Raw genomic sequence first — 26208 nt, 5'->3', positions numbered from 1 at the left:
GAATGGAGTAAATGCAAAACTAATAAAGATTGAAATACGCATGGCAGACATTCGAAGCGTCAATTGCTGTTATTACTAGGTATGGTAAAGAGCTTTAAATATTAATCTACAGAATCTAAGGGATGGTTTCGGATCGGACTCTTGTATAATTTTAAGCAAAAAATTCTCTGCGACGGTGCCGCACCGCGCCCTAGTGCGACACCGCCCAGGATAACGACAAGTCGATCTCGTCTGCATGTCGATCGGAGCCGCCGCAATCGCACAATGCCAGGCTGAGCCGAGGAGAGGCCCCTTCTCCTGAGCCGCTGCGTTTGCAAGCCGCTGCAGAAACAATCAACCAAGCCACGGCCTTTTGCCGAGCGGACGCCGGAGTCCAATCAGGTCGTGGCTGTAGTTGCAAGTCGGGATGACCAAGCCGCTCATAGTTGCCGCCTTCTCTGGCCTTCTCCTTCCTGCCTCCGGCCCCTGCGCCACCAGTCGACACCCCAGCAATCAAATTTGATAACCTTCACCCAAGTCTGCAATCGATTGCATGGCGGAAGGGGCTCTCCATTCTTGCGGACACAATGGATCGATCCGTTTTTGACGGAGGGGACTTCAATCTACTCAAAAACTGCTCGAAAAGGCCTGCTCACATGTACGTGCGGCCAGGTCTATCGCCACCGTCCATAGCCGATTGTGGACCCCCTGCCCCGGCCGGTTGTATTGTTTAATTGTTCCCGTTTCCGCGTTTAGGACGAGCGGTAGTTTCGGAAGCGGACAAGGTGCACACCCTTTCGGTCTTCCCCAGGAAGCTGTTGTGTTCTAGACGAGGAAAAAAGATGAGTGCAGCAGGCGGAACTTCATTTCGGCTTCGCCATTGTTCCCCTGGAAGCAAGCTTTATGGCGAAGGAAGGGGTGAAGGAGGGGACGGGCAGGAGCTCGTTTTCGGCTTTGAAGATCTCTGTCAAGGTCCTTGTGGGGAGTGATGGGTCCTTGTGGGGAGTGATGATGTGCATCAGGAGGATTTGGATCTAGCTCGCTGCATGAAGGATTTAGATTTATCAAGGGCGAAAAAGGGCAAATCCGGATCTATATCTAGGGATTCATCGGCGCACACTAAGGTTAGTGTTCTTGGGTTGGTCGATTTTACCAGCGCATGTATTATGATGTGCCAAGTTTTAGTCGAGTTAGATACAAATTAAAAATTTCACAATGTTGTTAGGGTGTTACTCGTAGGCTCATGTGTACATAATAGACACTGTTTGACTGTAATATACTATGTTTTCTGCAGAGCAAACCTTTTGTGCTTGATGGCACTGAGGTGTCCTCCCATTTGCATCCAGAAGTGAGGCATGAGCTCGCCATTGCTTTTTTTTTTTAACTTATGGTTGAACACTTTTGTTCATATACATTTAGCATATGTCAGTTGGTAGCAGGTATTTTATAATTCCTTCTTGTCATAGTGCTTTTTATGATTTATTTGTTATGGCAACACGGCGGTTTGTTCTAGAACTCTTTTAAGTTTGCCTGGAGTTACCAAAAGTTAATTCACACTCAAACTATTTTTTCAGTGGTGGGACAGCGGTGGAACTCTTTTAGAGTATGTAGTGTCCTGTTAAGTTATTTTTGTTGTTTGTAGTGTCCTGCCAACTAATTGATTAGTGTTCTCGTGTCAATAGATGGAAATTTCGGTGAAGGTAGCAGCCAACCAATTCCAGATCAAGCGTCTGTTAATGCTGAGCTTGGAATACAGGCGACACAAGAGCACACAAGCGAAGGTCAGAATCAACTGCCAATTCTAATGAACCCTACCTTTAGTCATTGACAAATTGTTTATTTCACAGGTGATTCCTTTACTGCAAACAACACTGCTGCAACACGGGACCAACAAAATATTGAAATTAGTTCAGGCACCTCTTTGGTGAGTCAAGCAATCCAGCAAGAAAACACAGACTCTGGTGTGTATTTTTCTTATCTTCATTCATAGCCTTTTGTTGAGTCCCTAGCGACTCATTAGTGCCATTGAAGAGAATAGTTACTAGTCACTCCAAGTTTCCACTTTCACATTTTGAGCTAGTTTTCGGTCACCAATATCTGGCACGTGCGTACAAGATTACAGTGTACCGATGGTTGATACAACCAAATATGCCTGACAAGATACTGGAGCAGTATTCGCCTCATCACTCCCTTTTACTAATTTATTAATTGAACTTGTTTTATGCAACTAGCTCTTATTTTTTTATGTCTTTGAAATGGGCATGCTGCACAATCAACCTTGGACTTCATCGATCCGTGGGTATGTGTTGAAGTCATGCATTGTTCTATCTGGAAGTTTCTCAGTTGATGTTTCTGATACTATCACGAGGCTTTGGATGTATCTGGACAGACGAATATATATGACTAAGTCAAGTATGGTGAAATACACAAGCCATGGCGCCATTCCCTTCCTGCCGGTTTTGCGGTAGGTGACCACTTCAAATTCTTGAGCTTATATTGTCTTTACAAACATGCTAACAAATGGTATGCTGCAGCAATCGGTGTTAGCTCAAGAAGATTACCTACGGTCTGAGAAGATAAGGGCTAGCTTCATTGGTGACCATTTACACTATCGTGTTAGTCCACTTCATTGATTTCTGGATAGTTCACTAACTACTTAAAATAAATGCTTCTTCTTTTGGTTAGTCCACTTCATTGATTTCTGGATAGTTCAGAATACTCTATTATTTTTTATCTTGTAAATCCATGCAGCTGGTGTTGCCTGTCGAGTACCTTGGCAAGTGGAGTTGTTACTTTTGGATATGAAGTTCAGGAGGATAACTGTCATGGACCCAAATCTTATGAAGACAAACCCAATAAATTTTGATTTGCATCATGAGCAGCCTGTAATGGATCTTCACAGGGCTGTCATTGCTTGTATTAATCAATTTTTTGATGGGTGGTCTGTTGATCCAGATGACTGGACCTTCTAATACCCAACAGACCAGGGTCCAAGATGCAAATCGATAGTGCTTTCCGACATCTCACGCTTTTCTTACTTAATTTATTATGTTCTTACTAGTGCTACAGTGTTGTATATTTGCTTTGTGGAGTGTTGACAGCGGACTTTATGCTGTACACTATGCAAGGGCATTTGATGGTGAAATTCTTTGTTTCCAGCTGAAGCAACCATGTGAGGTTTGTTCCTAGTACATATTTCCTCGCTTGCAGGGTCAGGAAGTAACAGCACTAATTTATTACTTGTGTAGAGCAATCTCTCGGAAGCCCGTGCAAAGAATCCGTATTGGCTGTTTACAATGTTTACAATGGCTGGTAATGTAGGGTACCTCCCAGAAGATCTGTTTGAGGTGCTTGGAATCTACGCCCGTCTGCCCATCCACACCAAGTTTAGTCTAATGCTATTAAGTTTAGTTATGTGTCGTTTAGTTTGTGTTGGGAGGTTAATCTCACTGGACTTAGAGCTTGGTATTTTGTTGTTGCTCATTTTTATAATCTGCATATGGGTATATGCAATGTTTCCACTGCACACAAACTTACCTTTAGTTTGGTTGTGTGCCCTATTAAGACAGTGTCTTCTATTGATTGTGGGCTGTAAACCTTATGTGTGTTCTAAACAATTTAATTTGATGTCATCTCTCCAGTTCTATTAGCAATTCTTGGATTTCATTCTGATACACTACATTGGTGTAACATGAAAGCACTTTTACTCTTATGGGTCATCTCACCAGTTCTACAATGCTGCTACACTAGTCTTGTTTCCTATGCTCGAACTGTTTTTGTCTTTTAGGTAACCATCATTAACCAGACCCACAGAAGGTGTAAGCTCTTTTATTCTTACGAGACATTTTTTCAGACTAATAGTTCCAGCGTAGATTTTCCTTCACACATCACACGATAGGAAATTCAAACTCTAAGGATGCAGTACAGCAGTGACACAACACATGGTGTGAAATTCATACTCTAAGCTCATGCATCTAGTTTCTCCCGTTCATTGCGCTTGCACGAGTTATGCATCCATACTAAAACATAATTGAATCAATCAGTTGTCTACATGGATACAGTACTTCTAATAAAACGATATTAACATACATCGTGTGCTCATACAAAATGCTTCAAGTAACTCTTGGGCAGTCCCTTGTACCTACTTTGAGTCACTAAAGCTGATGAGTGGCTTCTCATTTGGCTCATTTGCAGTCCTATTATGACGGGTCATTTTGCAGTTCCTGCAGTGTCTAGTTATCCATGTCAAGTTACTATTTCCAGTTTTTTTATGTGCTTTGTTTTTCTTGTCAATTTTGTCACTCAAAGCAAGGTAACGTTGTGTTCTAGGTCTTCCCTTCATTGGTGGTTTTGGTGGTGCTTTGATCCTCATAACTTCATCGTCACTCTTCGCTGTACAGCAACCAGAAGCACCATACCTATTTGCAGATACCGCTTCACTTTCTTAGTTAGCTTCATTTCCATCCAGTATGCAGTTCTCGTTGTTTCCACCTTGTAAGCATGCACCATCCTGTTGCGCTTCAATATATTTAAATCTCATCCACAGCTAGATGGAGGTACTTCATCCCAATCTTATATTCACCAAATTCTTGATTTCCTTTCCTGGCTACCTCAAGTGCCTTCCCATACAGGCGACTCTGTTGGATTCTGTTCTGTAATTGCGTAATCTCAGATTTGTTGGTACCATATCTCAGGCATGCCATGGCCACCGCGCGGCAATGTGTGTCGCTGGAATCTCCACCACATCGGTTCGTATAAAAACCAACAAAAAATTGCGCAGATCAGCAACATTTGATTCCTATAGCTTACACAATGTATACCTTGCAATGATAATCTATTATATTAATAAGAGAGTGTTAAAGGAAGCCACCACGTTCGCCAAGAGGGTCTAGAAATTTCCACCTTAATCTAGAAAGGAGAAGAATTTGCGCCGTTAGATTTTATGAAGATCTAACAGTCCAGATTAACTCAACAGTCCATATCCAATACGATTAATGAATAGCTATTTTCGGATTTAAAAAATTAATGATAATTAGGAGAGTCCATATCCAATACGATTAATAAATAGCTATTTTTGGATTTAAAAATTCAGGAAAATTAGGAGAGCTCACATCCAAAACGATAAATAAATATCTATTTTCATGTTTAAAAATTAAGAAAAATTAGGAGCGTTCGTATCCAATACGATTAATAATAGCTATTTTTAGATTTAAAAATTAAGGAAAATTAAGACAGGAACAAAGAGTCCATGCCGAATACTATTAGTAAATAGCTATCCAAATTAGGAAAAAAATAAAATTAGAACTTAACTAAAGAGTCCATATTGAATACAATTAGTAAATAGCTAAATTAAAAATTATAAAAATAAAAAAATTAGCATTAGCATTAGCACTTGATAAAAAGAGTTACTATTAGCAAAATAGTTAAATTCCCATGTTCGCCGATAGGAACAAAGAGTCCATGCCGAATATGATTAGTAAATAGCTATCCAAATTAGAAAAAGAAGAAAATTAGAACTTACCTAAAGAGTTCATGTCGAATACAATTAGTAAATAGCTAAACTTGAAATTATAAATATAAAAAAAATGCTTTAGCATTAGCACTTTATAAGAAAGAGTTATTATTAGCAAAATAGCTAAATTCGAAATTAAAAATATAAGAAAATTAGCTGTTGATTAAAGAGTCCATATCGAATATAACTAATAAATAGATGAGTGCAAAAATTAAATATAGAAAAAATTAGTATTTAACTTTTATAGTGATTAAGAAGCATTAAATAGATAGTACAGGTCAAATGCAAATAATAAAATCCCAAATTCGAGTTATAAACAGGACAAAAGTTCACTAACATTTCATGTCAAATATATTTAATAAATAGCTAAATTTAGAATGATAATTAATAAAACTAGTAGTTAATTTTTATATGAATTTTAAATAAAGTGTTAAAAGAAGTAATCACGTTCACCGAGAGGGTTGAAAAATTACCAGATTAATTAAAACAAAATGAAAATTGTTGAGTTAACCATAAAGAAGCTTATCCAAATAGTAGCATACTCTGCAAAATTAGAAAATGGAAATATTGCTAAGAAGTGATTTTGATCTGAAAAATGATGAGAAGATAAGAGTATCTAAACATGGAAAATACATAGGTAACTAGCCTAATAAAATTAAATTAGAGGTATAGCAATAAGTGCACGGTGGTGCAATCATGTCATAGCCATGATATAATCTTAGTCCTGTCACCAAGTTATGATTACTCTAACATGGATTGCATTGTCTCTGTTACCAAAGCATGGCGATCACCACTAGCGACAACGAGAAGAACTGAGATGGTGATGTTTTGCTATGTAGCATTGCCATTTGTTGATGGTCGAGAGCTAAAAAATTTTAGAAGAGAAGGAATGATAGATGTTACAACCATTTTGTGGAGTGATGATGCGAGATCTAGAACCAAGCAACTTGAAAATCGATGTTTGACATGCACGTCCGTCCATAGCAAGCTATGTGCAGTGCTCAAAAGTAATGGCGTGCACTATCAATGATGCATCTTCGGTTACCATGGTATAGTGGATAAAGATTCTCAGGAGCATAATGACGATATATATACCTAAGATAATACGAGAGTAGGGCTATATCAAGGGGTGATTGGAAGATAATGAAAAGAAAGTATATTATACTTCTGGTGGTATCTATATTGAACCACTTACCTAAATTTTCTTCTACAAGTCTAGGAACAATTTATTTATCATGCACAGTAACCGGAACACTCAATAAAAAGTTGTGCATCGCAAATATTTTTTAAAAAGTAATATTTATGTCAAAATAAAATATGTAAATATTTAGTTACTTCCAGTAAATACCACAAAAAATTTATTTTTATATAAAATATTCATTTTTCTTCTAAATTATTATCCAAAAATACACAACAAAATATAATAAAGAGAAAATAAAGATTGCACCTGTGTCTGGACCACAACCATTAGAACAAAATAATTACAAAGATACAAGTAAATAGAATTATTTGCATTCAACCTTTTTAAGTAAAAAAATTTAAACGTCTGGAAAAAACTAGGTACCCACGCTATTTGCGCGGGACACCTAGCAGTAGCTTACACATTACACCATTTTCTGGTGCTAGTATTTTTCCATCCTCCCTGATTCACTGGCCATTTTTTTCCATCCTTCCTGATTCACGAACCTGGTGCAATGACAGTTTATACGTAGCAAGGCAATAATGAAGGTAATTACTAGCCTTTTTTTCCATCCTCCCGGATTCACTGCCTCACCATTGGCAACTGTATAACAATCTTCAGCGGTGCTAAGTGCTAACATGTATTGTTCCTAGTGAAAGCCTATTTCTCCCTTGGTCTGCTACATTATGCTCACCAACTGCCGTCTAAAGACAAGCTATCAAATGTTTCTGTACATGTTCTGACAAAAAATCTTCGCTTTCTATATAATCACCATCTGTTCGCCCGTTGCCTTGAATGTCAGCTGCACTTACTTCAGACAACCTTTCGTTATGTGTTGGTGCTTCAACTGCCTGATCATCGCAAGAATCTAAACCAGTGTCTTCACTGTCTTCATTGACAAATGTTATATTTCCATAAGTCATGCCATACAGGAGCTGCTGGTAATAACAACCAATCCCTGCTAAGAATGAAACAGAAAACCCCTATTCAGAGCATTACACATTGTCTGACATATGTCTAGGAGATGGCAAATTGAATAGTGCAAATCAGAAATTTCCTTCTGATGCACAACATACAAGAACTGTACCAAAGCTTCTCTCTGTTTTGTACATGATTGATTAATTAACTTAGTTTAAATTGAGGAATGGTTCACAGACAACAATAGTTGGTTTTTAGTTTTTCATTTCATAATTCTACTTTGGTGAACATCTTATTTAACTGATTTTTTTTCAGTGTACTAACCAATGCCATGGCAGATCTTAGCACGCACGAAAGTATTCCGAAACCACATATTTAGCATGTTTTCTTTTTAATTCCAGTACGCAGTTGCAAAATCAATGAAACATTATCTGAACCCCAAGCATACTCCATTCAGACTAGCGCCTTCGAAAATTATCTGACATTTGCTTACCATTGTATGCAAAAGAGTCAGGATGATCGTTTGTTGAAACCAGACGAAGCAGAGAATTGTTGGAACCAGCCAAGCTCGGGCTTTTGACAGTATCGAGATATCCGACATACTCCATTCCTTTGCATCCGTCTATCAAAAAGATCACTGTGCAAATCGAGCAAATGTACTAATAAAGAGCACATGGATTATTCTTATGGCTTGTGCTTGCCTTTTTGCCCTGCGTCTCCGGCGAGGTTTCCATCTGAAACCCTCCTTGGGCTTCCACTTCTTCTTCTTAGTTGCATCCGCACTCCTCCTGGATCCCGGCGCCGATGGTTGGGGACGGCCGCCGCTCGGCACGTGCCCGTGCACTGTGCTCCGGCGAGGTCAGCGAGAACATGACCTCATCCAGCACATACGGGAGGACATTGGATTTAGAACTGGACCTCTCGCATCTCGCCTCCATCGTAGGCAATGGAGTTCGTGTTCTCCCTTCCAGGAAGAGGAAAGAAGACATGATGCACAGCTTCTCTGCCCAATCGTGGCCAAGGAGAATTTCAAAATGCAGCGCGGTACATTACCCATTTTGCCCCTGGCTTCAATGCTGCCGCTCCGCCAGGTCTTGCTGCTTAGTTTACGGTAGATTCCTTTTCCTTTCACGAATCTCAACGCGCGGAAATGTTCCAATGGCCTGGATAGACCTTGCGGTCGCAGGAACATGCGAAAAATCCGCGTCCCTAACAACTGCTGGCTTGAGTGCTCAGACAGAATGACACATAGCTCGTGCGGATGGTCGAGTTGGATTACAAAGAGAGAATTAAGGTTATGATCTGTTACCACCCTTAGTTATCCCTAGCTATCGCTAGAGGTGAGCTAGTGATGAAATACATATACATGCAACTTGCAGGACGCATCATGCTACATATACATGCAAGCGCACAAGTACACAGACAGCCATACACATACGAACAACCGCAGAGAGAATGTGGGAGTACACGGTAGTTAATAAGGTACTTAACGGTACAGTAATAAAGCTCTTATTCACCGGCGGTAATTATGATATAACCACCGGCGGCCGGCGCACGCACTCACGCATCAGCGATAGCTAGCTGGCGCGCCGTGGAGTTGAGGTATAGCTAGCGGCGGCGGTTGGCGGGCTCCTTCTGGGCGTTGAAGTAGACGACGGCGGTGGGGAGGCCGAGCTCGTGCGCCGCCGCGAAGGCGCGCGTGTTGAAGTTGGCGCGCTCCGCCGGCGCCTCGGCGCGCACGCGCGTCTTCTGCTCGAACAGCACCAGCACGTAGCGGTGGATCCCCACCGGCGGCCGCGGGCCCATGTACTCCACCACCTCCTCACCTGCAGCACACGTCGCGGTCGTCGGCAACTGATTAAACCGCCTGCCGTGCCGGCATGGCCGCGACTGCGAGAATGGAGAGCGCGCGCTCACGCCGTCATCGTCACACGTGTCCGACCTCGCCGGCCAACGCTTGGCGGGCGGCGCCACGTTGCGGCGCGGCGGCAGCCTCACAGTGTGCTGCCAACTCGCGCGCGGCGCGAACGGCGGCTCTGCGTGAGAGTTTGTGCCGTGCAGGTTGCCGGCGCTGGGCACATACCCTGACATGACCCCCGGTGCGTGCAAGAAAGGAAAATGCAGTACTCCATGAAATTCCTTCCCAAATCTCGATGGGATCGGAACAACAAGGCGCCTATCTGTTGGTTTTGTACTTTTCCCGTTTCTAGATATGGAAAGTAGTATCATGCGGGGATCACACATCCATGGATGCTTGGCGCGCCCATGACATAGGCCGGTTTCTTTGATCGAACTAGCTTTGCATAGGCCTAGCAAAGTATAATCTGGTGTGAAAAAATAATGATTATGGATGCATGGTTCAATGCGTTCCTTTCCATTTCCCAGACTTGTTCTGGTCATGTCAGTAGTATGTCACTTTATATAAGACTATATATCTAATTTTTTATATTATGTAATTTCTCTCTTGAGACTGGCCAACAATATGTAATTTTTTATATTATCTATCTACAATAACATGGATAATACATCTTTTTAGTAATGATGTAGTAATCGTGAATTCGTTAATACTGTCGGGAAAGGTAAGAGATATACTTGCAAAAACCATCGGCTATACTCGAGAAAAATGGTAAAGACTAAAAAATTGTTGGTCACTCATGAAATAACTACAGAAAGAAAATCCAAAATTTGCATTCTTTATATTATCCTGTCATATGTACGCCGAGTTTAAGTATTTCCCAACAAGTTTAAATCATTTACGTTAGGAAAAAGTAACTTAACTCATATGGACTTGTGGGTGATAAGTCAGTCAGAGCAAAAGGAGAACACACTTCGGAATGAAGTGGATAATTTTTTTTTTGAGAGCCATTAGCAATGCATGCAACTGCAAGCAAGCATATTGGCTGAATTTGGGAAACTAAAGCGACAAAAATTAAAGTCATATGAAATAATAATCCATGATAGGTAATATACTCCTACAACTAAACTAATGTAACTAGTAGTCGTCAACCTGCGCGTTCGCACAGGCCAAGGGTATGCTTGAAAGAATATGAGCTCTAGCAAAGTGACGCTGCACGCTGTCCATCTATGTTCATAGAAAGGAAGCACAAATCCACAATTTTAAACAAGCATGCACACGTATATTCAAATTAGAGACAAATTTAAAGACATAACTGAAGAATAATTAAAAACTCACCTTTTGATGCATCTGTTCCCCCTGGTATGTTAGCCACTATCCTGCACATACAGCAAATTTCTCTCAAGGAGGATCCATGCAGATGTAGTAGCACGGGTGGCAAGAACAAAAGCAAAGTAGTAGGTGGAATAATTGTAAAGGGTATCGATCAGACTGCCGGAGGTACCAGTGGAGGTACTCCCTCATGGTGGGGTCGCTGGGGCTCGGCGCATCCGGGTCCGTCATGATCTGTAGTATATGATACGATGAATCTATACTATCATATGTCGCGGCGCATGCACGGGCAACAAGCTAGCAAGCTACGATGAATCCTAGCTAGAAGTGAGGAAGAAAAGGCAACCGCCTACTACCAGCGTGTAGAGGTCGTTGCGGCGGCCGGAGATGCGGACGAGCGGCGGCGCGGCGGTGGCGGAGGGCTTGAGGAGGCAGCCGTTGCTGATGTCCTTGGGCCCGTACGCGACGGTCATGTTGATGGAGGGCACGAACAGGTCCACCACCTCGCCGATCACCCGCCCCACCACCAGCGGATCCACGAACCGGGCCATCAATTATCTCCGGCGAGAGGCCGGCCCCCTAGCTCCTCCTCACTGCCTCAGTCTCAGTCACTCAGTGTGTGTGCGAGCGCGCGCTTCGACGACGGGCCGGGAGGAGGACCTGCTGGCTGCTGCCGTCGCAGTGTTAACTACTCGATCGCTCCGACCCGTCGCGTGACGCACACGGCTACGGGAGCAGGATGGATCAGCATGTACATACAGCGCGCAGCAGGCCGAGAGGACGGCACAAAACGGTGGGCTTCGTCTTGGTGTCATGGGACTTGGATTATTGGCACGACGCAGCGCGGGGGCCTGCCGCGGCCGCCACGTACCGGCTTGGGGAGCCGGGCCCCCGGCGACACGTGTGCCGTGATGATCTGGACGCAGCTGGGTACGTTGTGTGCGCACTGTGTCCACATTGGATGAATCTACCCACTGCACATCCATCGATCTACTCCGGCCCTGATCACTGTACTGTGTCACAGGTAAAGATCGCGTAATTTTAGTGTAGTGTAACTATTATATGCACTCGATCTTCATCGACACCTTGGTCTGCTCGTGGTCGTCAAGCTGATTGGTCGCGGCGGTTGGAGTGCGGTGATGGGGTTAGAAGGTTCTTGAGTAAAGCTCGGCCTGGCGGTCGCCGGCGCTGACAGTGGTGCGTTCTGGGCAACGTGACCTTAGAGGCTTCGTCTTGCTTTACCCCTTCCGCTTCTTCTTCGACGAGGGCGTTGTCAATCCCGTGAAACCCTTTGGTATTGCCGAGTGAAAATTCGGTCCGTTTTCGGACAGAAGCCGGCGGCGTTCTGGGCAACATGACCTTGGAGGCTTCGTCTTGCTTTACCTTCCGCTTCTTCTTCAGCTGGCCTTTGGCTATACTTATAATGGACAGCTTCGGTGTATATCTTCTTGTTAGAGCAGGTTTCTAATTGTCTCTAGTCGCTTGGTGGGTGGTGCGTTGTGGGTTTCTTGCTTGTTCTTGATGTGTGCAGTTGTGTACCACCATCTATGTAGTTTTGGAATTTGAATGGAAGAAAAGTAATGAAACTTGCCATGCTATTTTTGAACGGACTACGGCACGGTCTTTTAGCACGATCCGAGCACGGCACGATACGAAAAATTTTGGACCGTGCCGGCACGACACGAACACGAGGGCCGTGCATGCTTAGGATCCTAGCACGATAGGCCATGCTTGGCCAGCACGGCACGAAAATAGCCCGTTGACACGTGTATAACCAGTTGTTCTAATATCAATCAATTTATATTACTTTTGTTCAATAGAGTCAATAAAAAAAGATAACTTTTTATTTTCTATACATAGAAAGATTGTCGTGCCATTGCGGCACGGCACGACATACCTCATGTGCCTGGCAGTTAGATCCGACATAGCACGAGGCACGAGAGGACCGTGCCAAACCGGCACGACCCGGCCCAAGTCCCACCTCTACCCTCATCTGACACCATCGCCTCTACACCGACTCCAGTGCTCCCCTGCAAGGCTTCCTCTAGTCACCTCAAAGCATGACTCCACCAGCCACGATAATACTGGTTTTGGCCATATCTCCCATCTTTCTCCTACTGCAACAGGCATAATTTGGAAGTTTTTTTTTATCTCGAAGAAAGTTTTGGTTGTGAGTCAAAATTAATTTTTTCCAGAACAGAAACTTTTCCCAATAAATCAAATTTTCTACCTCGGAATCCTATATTACTTGAGGAGCACTGCTTTATGATTTAAGAGAGGAGAAGCAAACAAAATATCTTACATAGTTGATATTACATAAATTAGAAGTTTCTCAAACTCAGAAATAAAAATACGATTCATAGAAACTAAGATAACTCCGGCCCTCAACAGGCCATTTTTAGAATCCTATATTATGTTAGCTTGAAAAGCTTTTATCCCAGTTGAAAGAATTTATAAACGAATTGAGACCTTATAAGTGCAAGATCTTGACGAGAAGAAAGGCAAGGAGGCATATTATATCAAATGGAATGGGCAGAAGGAAGTTAAATGATCTGATCAAGCCAAGATAGGAATGCCAATGGGGAATTCCATGCCGAGCAATGGTTCCCCATCTTGGTCCCAAATGGAGAAACGCCTTCATCCTTGTCCCCGGCCCTGCTCTCAAGAATCATTTTTCTTCCTGTAAAACGTGGAGCAGGCCTAAGCAAATAAAATATATTAGGTCCGTCTGGGATCCATCGACGAGCTAAGTTCCTCGTGATGATACAGGGGGTTGTCGGTTCCGGGGGCTTAATTTAATAATTAATCCCGTCATATCGGATATTTATATGCTAATTAGAAGTATTAAACGTAGACTAATGATAAAATAAATCTATTAAACCTAATTAGTCCGTGATTAGCCCATGTGATGTTACAGTAAATATATGCTAATCATAGATTAATTAGGCTAAATAGATTCATCTTATGAATAAGCCCTACGCTTATACAGTTAGTTTTATAATTAGTTTATGTTTAATCTTTCTAATTAATATTAAAATATTCGATGTGACAGAGTTTAAAATAAGCTCCAAGAACCAAACACCCCCTAGAACTGCAGGCGTGGCGTTGCCGCGTCCCAACTGGATAAGGCTAGTTTCTCTAAATTCCAGCGTCATGCACTTGCTTGCCCTTCACCGACGCCTGGCTTATTACTGTCAAAGGTATGATCACTCAGAAATGTGGAGCTGAATAAATAGAATGTGTGGGATCATTTTTATATCATTCAGCTAGTAGTATACCTGTGATCATCTTGGCATTAAACAAGATTGAGTGCCTCTTAAATTGTTTCAGCACTGTCATATCTTGGAAGGTTGAGAACACCTAGCACAGTTCACTACTAAGGTAGCATATGCATAAAACTGGTGAACTAATGGACTATGATAGTCATTAGTTTCAGTGTGTTAATGGTAGAGAATGGACCTCACATTTATTTAAAAGAAAATGGACCTAACGTGCTCATATTATTGTTGTTGACCAAGCGTTATGGATACCAAGCTAAGATTGCCTTTTCACCTGACATACAGCAAGAGTGATCTAAGTTCACGCTTTGCAAATTTACCAGCAAGGACCCTCCTCTCTGTCGCTGACATTTTGTGAGCCAGATGGGAAATCTAATGTCGTATGCAATGGTACGAAGACATAATTACTTATTCTTAATTCTTGTTTTACCTGTTCAGGTGCACTCTTGCTAATACAATACATGCATACAATACCTGGATAAGGTCTCTCCAAGGATAAAGAGCGGAATGCAATGCACGGTTAAGATGTGATTGCTGGTTGATCCAACGATGAAAAGAAAAGGATGACGTGGACTAACGAGGTGCCAGAGTGCATGGAGCCTGTTTCGTTATTAGAAGATTCATTTAGGGTTGGGCTTTATTTGATGGTCTAAAGAATAAGGCCAGCCCGAGTACGGTGCGAAATGATAAAACCAGTTACCTCTATACTTATCTACACTTAAAAAAAAAGGTCAGCCCAGACTAAATTGGGCTCAAAATTTGCACGACAGATGGAGTTAGGCAGGTAATTTTGGGCCCAATAGTCTGATGATGCATCCGACTATTGGGCCTTTCTAGCCCGCTCAACAGGTAATTTTGGCCTAACCGAGACAGACTCGACCAGACGACCACGCACGGCGGACGGCGGCGAGGGTTTAACCCAAGACGAAGCCGCCGCCGCCGCCGAGAGCGGAGACTCGGAAAGGCGCACCCACGGCCACGGCCCCAGAGAAGCCGCGCGAATCCCGGAGAAGCGGCGGAGGAGATGCTTCTCGAGGAGCTGCTCCGCTGCCAGATCCACGAGTGGTACCCGGCCTTCCGCCGCCACTCCATCCCCACCGTCACCATCCCGCTCCCCGCCGCCTTCCTCCGCTACCTCGCCGGCCAAGCGGCCTATCCCGACCCCGACGCCGACGCCGACGCCGACGCCGATGAGGAGCCGCTTCCGTTCCTCCTCCCCGCGATAACCTCCGGCCGCCAGCCCTTCGCGCCCGTCCACGCCCACCATCCGGACCCGGATTCCCTCCTCAGCTCCGAGCTCTTCTTCGGCTCCAGCACCGACGACGTCTACGACCCCGACGCCGACCACCCGCACCGGCCGGAGTTCCCGGAGCTGGAGGCGGCCATCGACGCCGCCATCGCGGAGCTCGGCGGTGCCGCGCTCCCCAAGCTCAACTGGAGCGCGCCCAAGGACGCCACCTTCATGTCCGCGGATGGCACGACCCGGTGCACGTGCTTCGCCGAGGTTGCCATGCTGCTCCGCGCCTCCGACTGTGTGGCCCACGACCTCGCCGCCGCGCGCCAATCGTGCGAGGATTTTGTGCGCCCGGAGGGTGCTCGACGGAATGCCCGGAAAGTTAGTGCTGGTGCCGAGGAAGGTGCTCGGCCTAATGCCAATGAGACTGGTGGTTCAAGCGACATAGGTGAGGATGGAGGCAAGACAAATGCTGTGGATTGTGATGCGGAAGATGCACAGGAAGAAGCAAGTAATGGGGATACTTGGGTGGACGATGGTTTCCAATACCATCTCGCCCTCCGCAAGTGGTACCCAGGACTCCGCCCTGAGTCAGAGTTCAGATGCTTCGTGCGGGAGCGGAAGCTGGTTGCTGTGTCCCAGAGAGATGCATCAGCTTACTACCCATCGCTGCCTGGATGGATTTCTGAGGTGCAACCGAAGATTGAGGTTTTCTTTGAGGAAGTGATTGAACCACAGTTTGGTTCAAACAGCTATACATTTGATGTGTACGTGACAACTCATGGGCGAGTCAAGCTGATAGATTTCAATCCATGGGGTGGTTATACCTTGCCGCTGCTGTTTACTTGGGAGGAGCTTGAAGAGGAGGGAAGAGATCATGAGCTGGAGTTTAGAGTAGTCATGCAGCAGGGTGCAGTGAGGCCAGGATTGATGACAGCAGTGCCATATGATATGCTGGATTGGGGGGAGGGGAGTGGCTGGGATGTTTTTCTGAAGAAGGCTGATGAAGAGCTCAACAGACAGATGAACTCACTAGATGGTGATTGATAATTTCATTTCAGGAAAAGATGTTTGGAGTATGCAGTATGTGCACAACTTAAAGTGATATCTGCTGATTTTCTTGCCAGCCACATACTAGCAGTCACCTGCTTTCTTAAGATTGATATGCAGTCTCCTGCCACTATGATGTTTTTTTTTTTTGTTTCCGGTTACCCTTTGTAGTGCTAGGCTGATAGTGGAGATCACCTATTATAGCCACATCATCTCATGTATTGGTTATTCAGTTATAACCTCCAACATAACTAATAAGCGGTTTAGTTTAGTGGAGCTGATGGTTAGTACTTGAATCTTCAGAAATGTATTTGCAGTGGAAATTTGTTGCCCGTCTGCTCAGCTGCAATGAATATCCCTCATCTTTCATTGCTGTTTATGATTGCTCCTTATATCTACCTGTTCATCTGGAAACTTCAGTTGAGAATTGAGATAGCAAATAGCATCATGCTAGCTAATTTTAGTTTCTTTGTGCTAACTTATATTGTGAACCTCATGTGGGTATGTAACTGGGTCTGATTTGTTTATCTGTAGTTGTGAAGGAGATTTATCTTACTATAAATAGTTGAAATCACCTGCCGCCTCCTCCCTCCCCAATAAACCACGGCCATGACACGACACATCACTGCCTGAATTAGACCATAGACAGCTTAGAACACTAGACTCCTACTGCATAGGTTGGCCAACTAAAAATAGTTATGCACAGTAATGGAATAGGAATTGATTTATAGTTTGTGCATGCAAAGCCCTGCTTAGAACTCTTCTGGTTGGCCAACCAAAAATAGAGATGCTCAGTAATGGTATAGGCGATGGTTTCTAGCCATGTGTATGCAAACATTGATATGTGAAATATTAAAGACTGAAAGAGGTTGAGGCTGTAAACTCTGATAACACTATCATTCCCCCCACAATTTCATCAGATGCTAGACTTGAACTCAGTTAACTTTGTTGAAACGAATGAGTCATTTAAATTTTTCAGAAATCGGTTGCATGATGAAAGGTTTATAGGACCTCTTGACAAAATGTGTCACAGGCAGGGCGATTTGGGGAAGGATTATGGTGAAGATTATATCTAAATGAAGTATTTGGACGTGGTCCTGGACCTTGACGGCGCAGAGGTCTGAGGAGCCCTGATCGGCGCCGCACCAGGGAGGCTGGGTGTAAGGAACAGGATGAATTTCAATCTAATGCTTGCCTAGACTTGGCGGGGTCTCGGATCTGCTTATATATTGCTAGAGCCCAGCGACAAAACCAAACTAAACCAAACTAACTCAAACCAAACACTAAATCTATCTCTTAGCTAATAGGTTTGAACCCCTCTCCTGGCCCTTCTGCTTCCTGCGTTGGGCATACTGTAAGCCCCACATGACATGTATATAAGGTGCTATTCTGGGCTCATGCTTATAGGCACAATATGCTGTCTTATTAATAACCCTGAAGCCGTATAAGCAAATGGTTCATGAACCCCTGCATACTTGAGCTGAGGCCCGCCTGTTGCTTTGGTAGTGGGCTTCTAGTCTAGTTAGCTATTTGGACGTAAATTAACTACCTCATATTTACTAGTAAGTCTAAAGCTGAAGCCGGGCCAGCCAGGCCATGTGGTAACTTAGTGGGAATAGCCTTGGCCTATAGGGTACTGGCTTGCACTGGTATAATTTTTCAAATTCATAGATGCCATGTTCTGTGAACTATGGTATGGCAGATAATACAACATACCTTTTTCATTCCAGTTATCTGTGTTAGTAGCTCAATTTTCACTCTCATTGAGCTGAGAGGATGACACTCAAGTTGGGGAAGTTTTCTGGGTTTTTCTTCATTCACACTCACAATGCCATGCCTTCCAACGGGAGGGGTGGCCACATATATATACAGCAGGCTGCTGGGCAGCAAACGAAGCCAATAATGCTAGTCTAACACTAGTCTAACTGTTGTCCTAGAGAGGACACTAATTGCTGTCCTACAGTCCAAGATGCCTGCAGTCCAAGATGTTAAGGACTACAAGATGCTAACTGCTGCTAAGGACCACAAAGACCAGCAGCAAGGACTTATCCATCATTCTCCCCCTAAGTCTTGTGCGTCGTCTTGTGGGAAGATTGGACCATCCCAGTCCTGGAGCAAAGCTCAAGGAACTTGATCCTCCCAAGGGGCTTGGTGAGCAGATCCGCAAGCTGATCCTTGGTGTTGATGTAGCTCGCCTTGATGCTTCCTTCCTCCAAGCAACCTCGGATGAAGTGATACCTCACCCGGATGTGCTTGCTCCGTTCGTGGAAAACGGAGTTCTTCGCCAAGGCCAGAGCGGACTTGCTGTCCACCCTGAGCTCCACTGCTCCAGTGTCTCTGCCGAGTAGATCACCAAGCAGTCGAGCGAGCCAGAGCGCCTGAGTCGACGCGGTGGAGGCCGCTATGTACTCGGCCTCGCAGCTGGACAAGGCCACCACCTGCTGCTTGACCGACTGCCAGCTAACGAGGCACTTGCCGAGGAGGAAGAGGATCCCGCTCGTGCTCTTGCTGGTGTCGATGTCGCCGGCGTGGTCGCTGTAGCTGTACTCGACGAAGTGTGCCGCTCCAGGGCACCTCGGGTAGTGGATACCATGGTCGAGAGTCCCCGCAACATAGCGAATGATCCTCTTCACGGACTGCTGGTGCTCCGTCGTCGGTCGCTGCATGAACCGACTGACGTAGCCGACGGAGAACGCCAAGTCCGGCCGTGTGTGGGCGAGGTAGCGGAGGCTCCCCACAAGACGCTGGTACTGAGTAGCGTCTACCTCCTCCGCCGTGCTGTCACGGCTCAGCTTCAGCCTTTCCTCCATCGGAGTAAGAGCTGGGTTGCAGTCGATGAGCCCAGCGAGCTCGACGACGCGCTTGGCGTAGGCGGTCTGTCGAAGTGTGATCCCGGAGTCGTCCTGGTGCACCTCGATCCCCAGGTAGAAGGAGAGAGGCCCCAGGTCGCTCATCTGGAAGGTGGCCTTCATCTCCTCCTTGAACGCCGCCACCTCTGCATTCTTGGTGCCGGTGATCACCAAGTCGTCAACGTAGACACCCACCAGCAGGGCATTGCCTCCTTTGCCCCGCCGGTAGATGGCCGCCTCGTACGGGCTTTGCTCAAAGCCCATCCCCTTGAGCGTGGAATCCAGCTTGGCGTTCCACGCCCTCGGGGCCTGCCGCAAGCCATAGAGGGCCTTGCGCAGACGTAGCGCCTTACCCTCCTTGCCGGGGATCGCAAACCCCGGCGGCTGGTGCACGTAGACCTCCTCCTTCAAGTCGCCGTTGAGAAACGCCGACTTGATGTCCATGTGATGGACACGCCAGCCCTCCTGGGCAGCTAGCGCAAGGAGGAGTCGCACGGACTCCATCCGTGCTACGGGAGCGAAGGCATCGTCGAAGTCGACGCCCTCCTGCTGCATGAAACCTCGTGCCACCAGGCGGGCTTTGTGCTTGATGACGGTGCCGGCCTCATCCCTCTTCAGCTTGAACACCCACTTAAGGGTGATCGCGCGGTGCCCGCGAGGGAGATCAGCAAGCTCCCAAGTGCGGTTCTTCTCAATCGCGTCCATCTCCGACTGCATCGCGGCACGCCATGCCGCGTGTCCCTCGGCCTCTGCGAAAGACCGAGGCTCGCCGTCATCGCATGCGAGGTGCAACTGTGCCTCCAGGTCGTGAGGCACCAGTCCCGGCACCGGCTGATCAGTGAGAAGGTCCTCCATCGTACGATACCGCAACGGCTCGCCGTCATGGTACGCGTCGACGCGCTCCTCGTCGTGAGAGAGCGGAGTAGCGAACTCCACCGGACTGTGCTCAGCACGAGCAGGTGTCGAAGTAGACGGGCCCGGAGGAGTGGCTATCGGTACTGGAGATCGCGGCGTCGCCGGCTGTGGTGGTGCAGCCGAGGAACTCGGCGCAGCCGGAGTCGTAGCTGAAGGGCGTAGTGCCGCCGGTGTGGCGGGCGCCGGAGTCGGTGGAGGCTCGGGGACCGGGGTAGGCACGCTCGCGAAGAAGAGCTGTCTACTCCCCCAGTTCCCTCAAAGTGGACGTACTCGACGGTGAAGTCGTCGTACGTCGGAGCCGAGCCGTCGTCCACCGCCTTGTCCCACGCCCATCCTCGCCCTTCGTCGAACACAACATCGCGCGCCGTGCGCACACGCTGTGTCTCCGGGTCGAGAATGCGGTAGGCTTTCGATCCCTCCGCGTAGCCGATGAACACTCCCAGAGTGCTCCTGTCGTCAAGCTTGCCGATGGGGCCAAGCTCCTTGGCGAACGCGAGGCAGCCGAAGACCCGCAGGTGGGAGACCGCCGGCTTACGCCCATGCCAAGCCTCATACGGCGTCATGCCGTCGAGTGCCTTGGTGGGCGAGCGGTTGAGGATGTAGACGGCCGTCACCACCGCCTCTCCCCAGAAGATGGCCGGCATGCCCCTCTGCTTGAGGAGGGCCCGGGCCATCCCCACCACCGTCTGGTTGCGCCGCTCGATGATGCCATTCTGCTGCGGGCTGTACGGCGCAGAGTAGTGGCGCTGGATGCCCTCATCCGCGCAGTACGCCGTGAACTCGGCCGCCGTGAACTCACCGCCGTTGTCGGTGCGCAGCACGCGCAACTTGCGGCCGCTCTCCGTCTCCGCAACAGCCTGAGCACGCCTGATGGCGTCCGCAGCCTCTCCCTTGCTGCCGAGGATCATCACCCACATGAAGTGGGAGAGGTCGTCGACGAGCAGCAGAAAGTAGCGCCGTCCTCCTGGTGTGACCGGTGTCACCGGGCCACACAAGTCCCCGTGTACGAGCTCGAGCCGCTCCTTGGCTCGGAAGCTCGCCTGCTGGGGGAAGGAGTGCCGCCTCTACTTCGTCAGCACGCAGACGTCGCAGAGGTGCTCCACGTGGTCGAGACACGGGAGGCCTCGCACCATCTCCTTGGCGCCGAGCCGCTTCAGGGCCTCAAAGTGGAGGTGCCCAAAGCGCTCGTGCCACTGCCATGCCTCGTCGTCCCTGTGAGCTGCAAGACAAAGAGGCTGGGCCACCCTGACATGGAGGATGTAGAGGCGATTCTTCCCTCGAACCACCCTGGCGAGAAGTTGGCGACGGTGGTCCCAGATGTGAAGGACCCCGCTGTCGATCACCACGCGGGAGCCGCTCTCATCGAGCTACCCAAGGCTGATGATGGAATTTCGCAGCGCCGGGATGTAGTAGACTCCGGTGAGCATCCGGTGCTCTCCGGACTTGGCGGTGAGGATCACGGAGCCCACGCCCTTGATCTCCACAGCGGAGGAGTCCCCGAACTTGACGGAGCCACCTACGTCGACGTCCAGGTCGGAGAAGAACTCCCGCCGCCCGGTCATGTGGTGCGTGGCGCCGGAGTCGAGGTACCAGCCATCGACCCTGTCGTCGTCAGAGCTGTCGCCGAGGAGGACTCGGGCACGCGGCTCGTCGAGGTGGAGTAGAGCGGTGGCAGGCGGTGCTGCCGGATGCGGCCCCATGTCCCCGTGGAGTAGGAACAGTGCCGGCTCGTCATCCGGCTGGGCCTCCGTGATGTGGGCTTGGACCCCACGCCTCCGCTGCAGGCAGTCCCTGGCCCAGTGGCCGGGCCTGCCACAGTTGTGGCAGGCGTCGTCTCATGCCGCCTTGGGCCTGTCAGCGGCGCCGCCTTGAGCATCTCCGCGGGCGCCACCCTCGGTGCGCCCTCGTGCCCCGACTTGGGCACCTCCGCGCCCCTTTCGCGGCTTGCCGCGCTTGCGGCCACCAGTCGAGGGAGAGGGGTCCCCCCCCCTCCTGTCACCGCGCCGAGCCTCCCACTGCTCCTGAGTGAGGTGGAGCTTCCCACCGATGGAGATGCCTCTCGAGGGAGGCTGTGGCTCGTCGCTATCAACGACCTTGAGGCGACCTATCGCCTCCACGATCGTCATGGTGGAGAGGTCCAGCAGAGACTCGATTGAGCGAGCGATCTGCCTGTACCTCTCGGGGACGCAGCGGAAGAGCTTCTCGATGGCTCTCTCCTCGTCGTAGGTGTCGTCGCCGAACTGCACCACCTTCTGCAGCAGAGTGTTGAGACGAAGGGCGAAGTCATCAACATCCTCACCTTGCTTGAAGGCCAGGTTCTCCCACTCCTTGCGAAGTGCCTGGAGAGTGGTCTTGCGGGCGCGGTCGCTGCCGATACGTGCCACAGCGATGGAGTCCCAGGCCTCCTTGGCAGTTCGCTTCTTGGAAAGCGTGAACTGCATCTCGAGCGGGGCTGCTGTGATGAGAGCATCCAGCGCCCGTCGATCCGCATCGTAGTCGACATCGCCGTACCGGACTGCCTCCCACATATGCCGCACCTGGAGCTTCACCTCCATAACCGCGGCCCACTCGACGTAGTTGGTCTTGGTGAGGGTGGGCCACCCACTGCCGGGACCGACGTCCCTGACCACCGCCTGGAGGCCGTGGTAGCCGGGGGCGCCGCCGCGCGCACCCCAGCCAGGAGCGCCGCCACCAGAGGCGCCGCCTCCGCCGCCAGGCGCGCGGCCCCCTGGACCGCCGCCGTGGGGGTGGGCTACTGCCCACCGCGCGGTCCGCTGCCACGCCCTCTCCCTTGCCAACCCCTCAAGATCCCCGTCGGCAGTGGTGTCGCCGGCGATGGAGCCGCTGAGGCTGCCGCGTAAGGTCTCAACCTCGACCTCCGCCGCACGCGCTGCATCCTCCGCCTCCGCTGCTTCCACCTCCGCCCGGGCAGCTGCCAGCTCCGCTGCAGCCAGCCTGGCCGCCCTCGCCGCTGCTGCAGCGGCTTGAGCTGTCGCTCGGCTGCGCTCCTCTGCCACGGCGAGCTCGGCGTCTTGCTGGCGCCGTGCGCTCCAGGCGACCAAGCGCTGAGACGGTGCGTCGGACATGGCGCGCCTCCAAGGGGCTGCTGCGTGGAGAGGGGGAAGGGAACGGGGAAGAAGAGGCAGCCGGAGCTACTGCTGCTGTTGCAGCGGCTGGTGCAGCACTAGCTGCTGCTGCACTAGCTGCTGGTGGTGGCTGGGCTGCTACAGCGGCTTCGGAAGGGGAGGAGCAAGAGATATCCAACCTACAGGAAAGTACGGCTCTGATACCAGATGTTAGTAGCTCAATTTTCACTCTCATTGAGCTGAGAGGATGACACTCAAGTTGGGGAAGTTTTCTAGGTTTTTCTTCATTCACACTCACAATGCCATGCCTTCCAACGGGAGGGGCGGCCACATATATATACAGCAGGCTGCTGGGCAGCAAACGAAGCCAATAATGCTAGTCTAACACTAGTCTAACTGCTGTCCTAGAGAGGACACTAACTGCTGTCTTACAGTCCAAGATGCCTACAGTCCAAGATGCTAAGGTCTACAAGATGCTAACTGCTGCTAAGGACCACAAAGACCAGCAGCAAGGACTTATCCATCAATCTGAGTGTGTTAAACAAGAGTTGCTGGGCAAGGTAACTTGATGTGTAGACTCATACTCCGCGGATTTTCTTCAAGTGCCAATAACTCAAGGTATAGCAGGGGTGCCTTTTGAGAAACCCATAGGCTTGGAGTCTGGGACACTGCAGATTCAATGCATCATTGAACAGAAAACATGGTGATGTAATGCAAAATAAATATATCTGTGAGTAAAAACATTAGGAGCTTTACAGAGCAGCTTGATAACTGCATTTTATTGCTTTGGTTTCACCATATTATTATCTGAATGTCGACTATTGTAAGACTGGCTTGCCAGACGACAAGCGATCATTTGAGGTGACTCAGGATGTAGTGCTAACTGATAACTTAGTACTTATCCATTTATTACCATGCGGACTTCATTATGGTATTCCGTAGCACTTCAGTATCTGTTTATTTTAGGACACAATGAGCTGTACCCTGCTGTTGGTGACAGTTGAGTAAACAAAATCAATAGAATGCCCTAGATCATGACCTGGGTTATATGACAAGGTCGAGTAAATGCTGTCTTAATAATTAAGTACCTGATTACTGTATCCTATTCTTGACAGGCCTAAGTTTTTGTTTTATGTCGCAGGCTGGAACTTGAAGCAGAGGTGATAGTTGTAATGAGAAGGTAACAGTACAGATTCAGAGGCTTGTTGTGATGGTTCTATGAGGTAATCCGCTGTCTCTAATCTGGGTTGCATTTCACATGAACTAATAATAGCAGTACTTTGTCTTGCTACCACACATCGCCATGCTTACAGTGAAATTGGACTGCATTTGTCAGTAACTACTGGATTGTAGTGGGAACTGATAAGCAGTAACATGGCGGTCTCTCTTCATGTTTAGTTATGCCCTGTCCAGTCGACGCCTGCTGCTCATTTCAACATCACTCGAGTGCTATTGCAGTGCCAGCCACCTGATTCTGAGAAGCTGAGACTGGTGGGTGGTTGCGCGTGCTGGGTGTCAGCACAAACCGCTCGAATCACATCAACACACAGTTGTACAGCCATTATATCGGAGCACCCAGCTCAACCACGGCACAAAACCACGCTTAGAATTAATGATACCCGAAACTATCCGATTTGTTGGGCAATTATGCCCAGAGCATCTGATCAGCACAGAATATATAGTCCAGGCTTGCACTAGCTGTTGTTTACTCGAAGCAGCCGAGTGCGTCAGCTCCGGTCTTCGGAGACTGCCCTGATGCCGTATAATACTGCTGGCGCATTCTACTTGTGAGACTTTGCATCAGAGCTTTCAGATTTTTGTATGGCGAGAGATGCACGGAGACGAGTAGTAGGTTGGTGTGGTGGGGCGGGGCGGGGCGCCTACGTGCGGCACGACTGGTTCGCACGTCCGTTTGTCTGTTCACTGTTTCTCCTCTCTGAAGGGATTGCAGCAGGTCCAGGTTTATCACTGGAGGCCGGAGGGCGCATAGTTTAAGCGTCTTCCCCAGCAAGTGTGGCACTTGCGCCGAACATAGTTTTTCGGTGCAGCGTGGGGGCGCTGCTGGCGAGGCCATGTGAAGCTTTAATTTGAAGTGCAATCAAGCTCGGTTCATTTGCACCGTACTCCATGGCTTACTACCCATTGAAAACTTGAAACGTGGGGGCACGTCGAAGCTGGAGCGCGCGGATACGAATGCCGATCCGCCATTCTGCCTTGGTAAGCTGCCCATGCATGAAGGTTGTACAGCTTGTATATATGTATATATATATATGTATGTATGTATGTATGTATATAGTACGTACGGTTATATATATATTGTTTAAAGGTACGTACGGTTAGCTGACTAGGGCGATTATTGTATAGCCGCCCAGTGTACCGCCGCGCCAGAGCTCCAGCAGTTTAGCTGGATGCATGCAAGTCGGTGATCGTACTAGCAAATTCAGTTTCTTTGTATTGTAAATAAAGATTCAGAAGAAGACGATCATGAGCATGGTGGCTAGCTCGCTCATGGTAATTGGACGCCAGATCGATGCCTATCTCTCCGTTTCTGTAACCATTATTTGAGGTGTTTGGAACCTTCAAAACTGCAAGGGTTTTAGAGAAATGTTAATGTGTGCGGAGGAATAAGGGGAGAGAAACATCCGTGTTGAAAGTAGGGATCCCCTATATTTTTCGTGTCCTGCATATGGGCGCTGGAAGCCGAGATTGTTCGCTGTTAATAATAACATACTTCGTGCGTGCACTCGCGTCCAGCTGCAGCTCTACATTTTTTTTAAAAAAAATACCCCTAGCTTAGCCAGCTCTGAGCTCCTCTTACCATGCTTTAATGCAAGCGCACGAAGTGGCCTCGAATGCCACGTGAACCGGATCGATCGGTATGCGGATCAACTGCGGAGGATCAAGTGTAAATTAGTCGCTCCCTCTTCCACCGGAACATGGGGGCTCCCGCGTGCCGCGGCGGCTCTCGAGCGCTCGTCCCTAATTACTGCTACTTGCCTTAATCATCTGAGCTAAACAGA

General features: G+C 48.1%; 2 protein-coding genes and 1 long non-coding RNA gene across 4 annotated transcripts; 2 read left to right on the top strand and 1 right to left on the bottom strand.

The window, feature by feature from the left end:
- The first annotated feature begins 286 nt into the window (after positions 1-286).
- On the top strand, positions 287-3611 carry LOC112891406. 2 transcript variants are annotated; one of them, XR_003228549.1, is made up of 7 exons: positions 287-1103; positions 1274-1582; positions 1662-1760; positions 1827-2443; positions 2514-2594; positions 2731-3156; positions 3228-3611. It is a non-coding gene; the product is annotated as an uncharacterized LOC112891406 (long non-coding RNA). The 2 variants fall into 2 exon arrangements; XR_003228550.1 differs by lacking the exon at positions 1274-1582.
- A 5586-nt stretch (positions 3612-9197) lies between these two features.
- Positions 9198-11357, bottom strand: LOC112894777 (protein MOTHER of FT and TFL1 homolog 2-like). The gene is made up of 4 exons (XM_025962586.1): positions 11133-11357; positions 10949-11010; positions 10783-10823; positions 9198-9415 (listed from the first exon to the last, which is right to left on the bottom strand). The coding sequence occupies exons 1-4, from the start codon at positions 11325-11327 to the stop codon at positions 9198-9200; spliced, it is 516 nt and encodes a 171-aa protein (XP_025818371.1). The 5' UTR covers positions 11328-11357.
- Positions 11358-14911: 3554 nt separating this feature from the next.
- Positions 14912-16717, top strand: LOC112893780 (cell division cycle protein 123 homolog). Its single transcript, XM_025961273.1, has one exon. It carries the CDS (start codon positions 15079-15081, stop codon positions 16333-16335), a length of 1257 nt encoding a protein of 418 aa, XP_025817058.1. The 5' UTR covers positions 14912-15078; the 3' UTR covers positions 16336-16717.
- Positions 16718-26208: the final 9491 nt, after the last annotated feature.

The sequence above is a fragment of the Panicum hallii genome, chromosome 5 (assembly GCF_002211085.1).
Source record: "Panicum hallii strain FIL2 chromosome 5, PHallii_v3.1, whole genome shotgun sequence".
NCBI classification, from domain to species: Eukaryota; Viridiplantae; Streptophyta; class Magnoliopsida; order Poales; family Poaceae; genus Panicum; species Panicum hallii.
This window is presented reverse-complemented; position numbering and strand designations above follow the sequence as displayed.

Coding starts and splice junctions, on each gene's coding strand:
- LOC112894777 (XM_025962586.1), bottom strand. CDS start 11,327: ATGGCCCGGTTCGTGGATCCGCTGGTGGTGGGGCGGGTGATCGGCGAG. Junction 11,011..11,132: donor GCAACGACCTCTACACGCTG/GTAGTAGGCGGT, acceptor CATATACTACAG/ATCATGACGGACCCGGATGC. Junction 9,416..10,782: donor GGGAACAGATGCATCAAAAG/GTGAGTTTTTAA, acceptor CGTGTGCTGCAG/GTGAGGAGGTGGTGGAGTAC.
- LOC112893780 (XM_025961273.1), top strand. CDS start 15,079: ATGCTTCTCGAGGAGCTGCTCCGCTGCCAGATCCACGAGTGGTACCCG.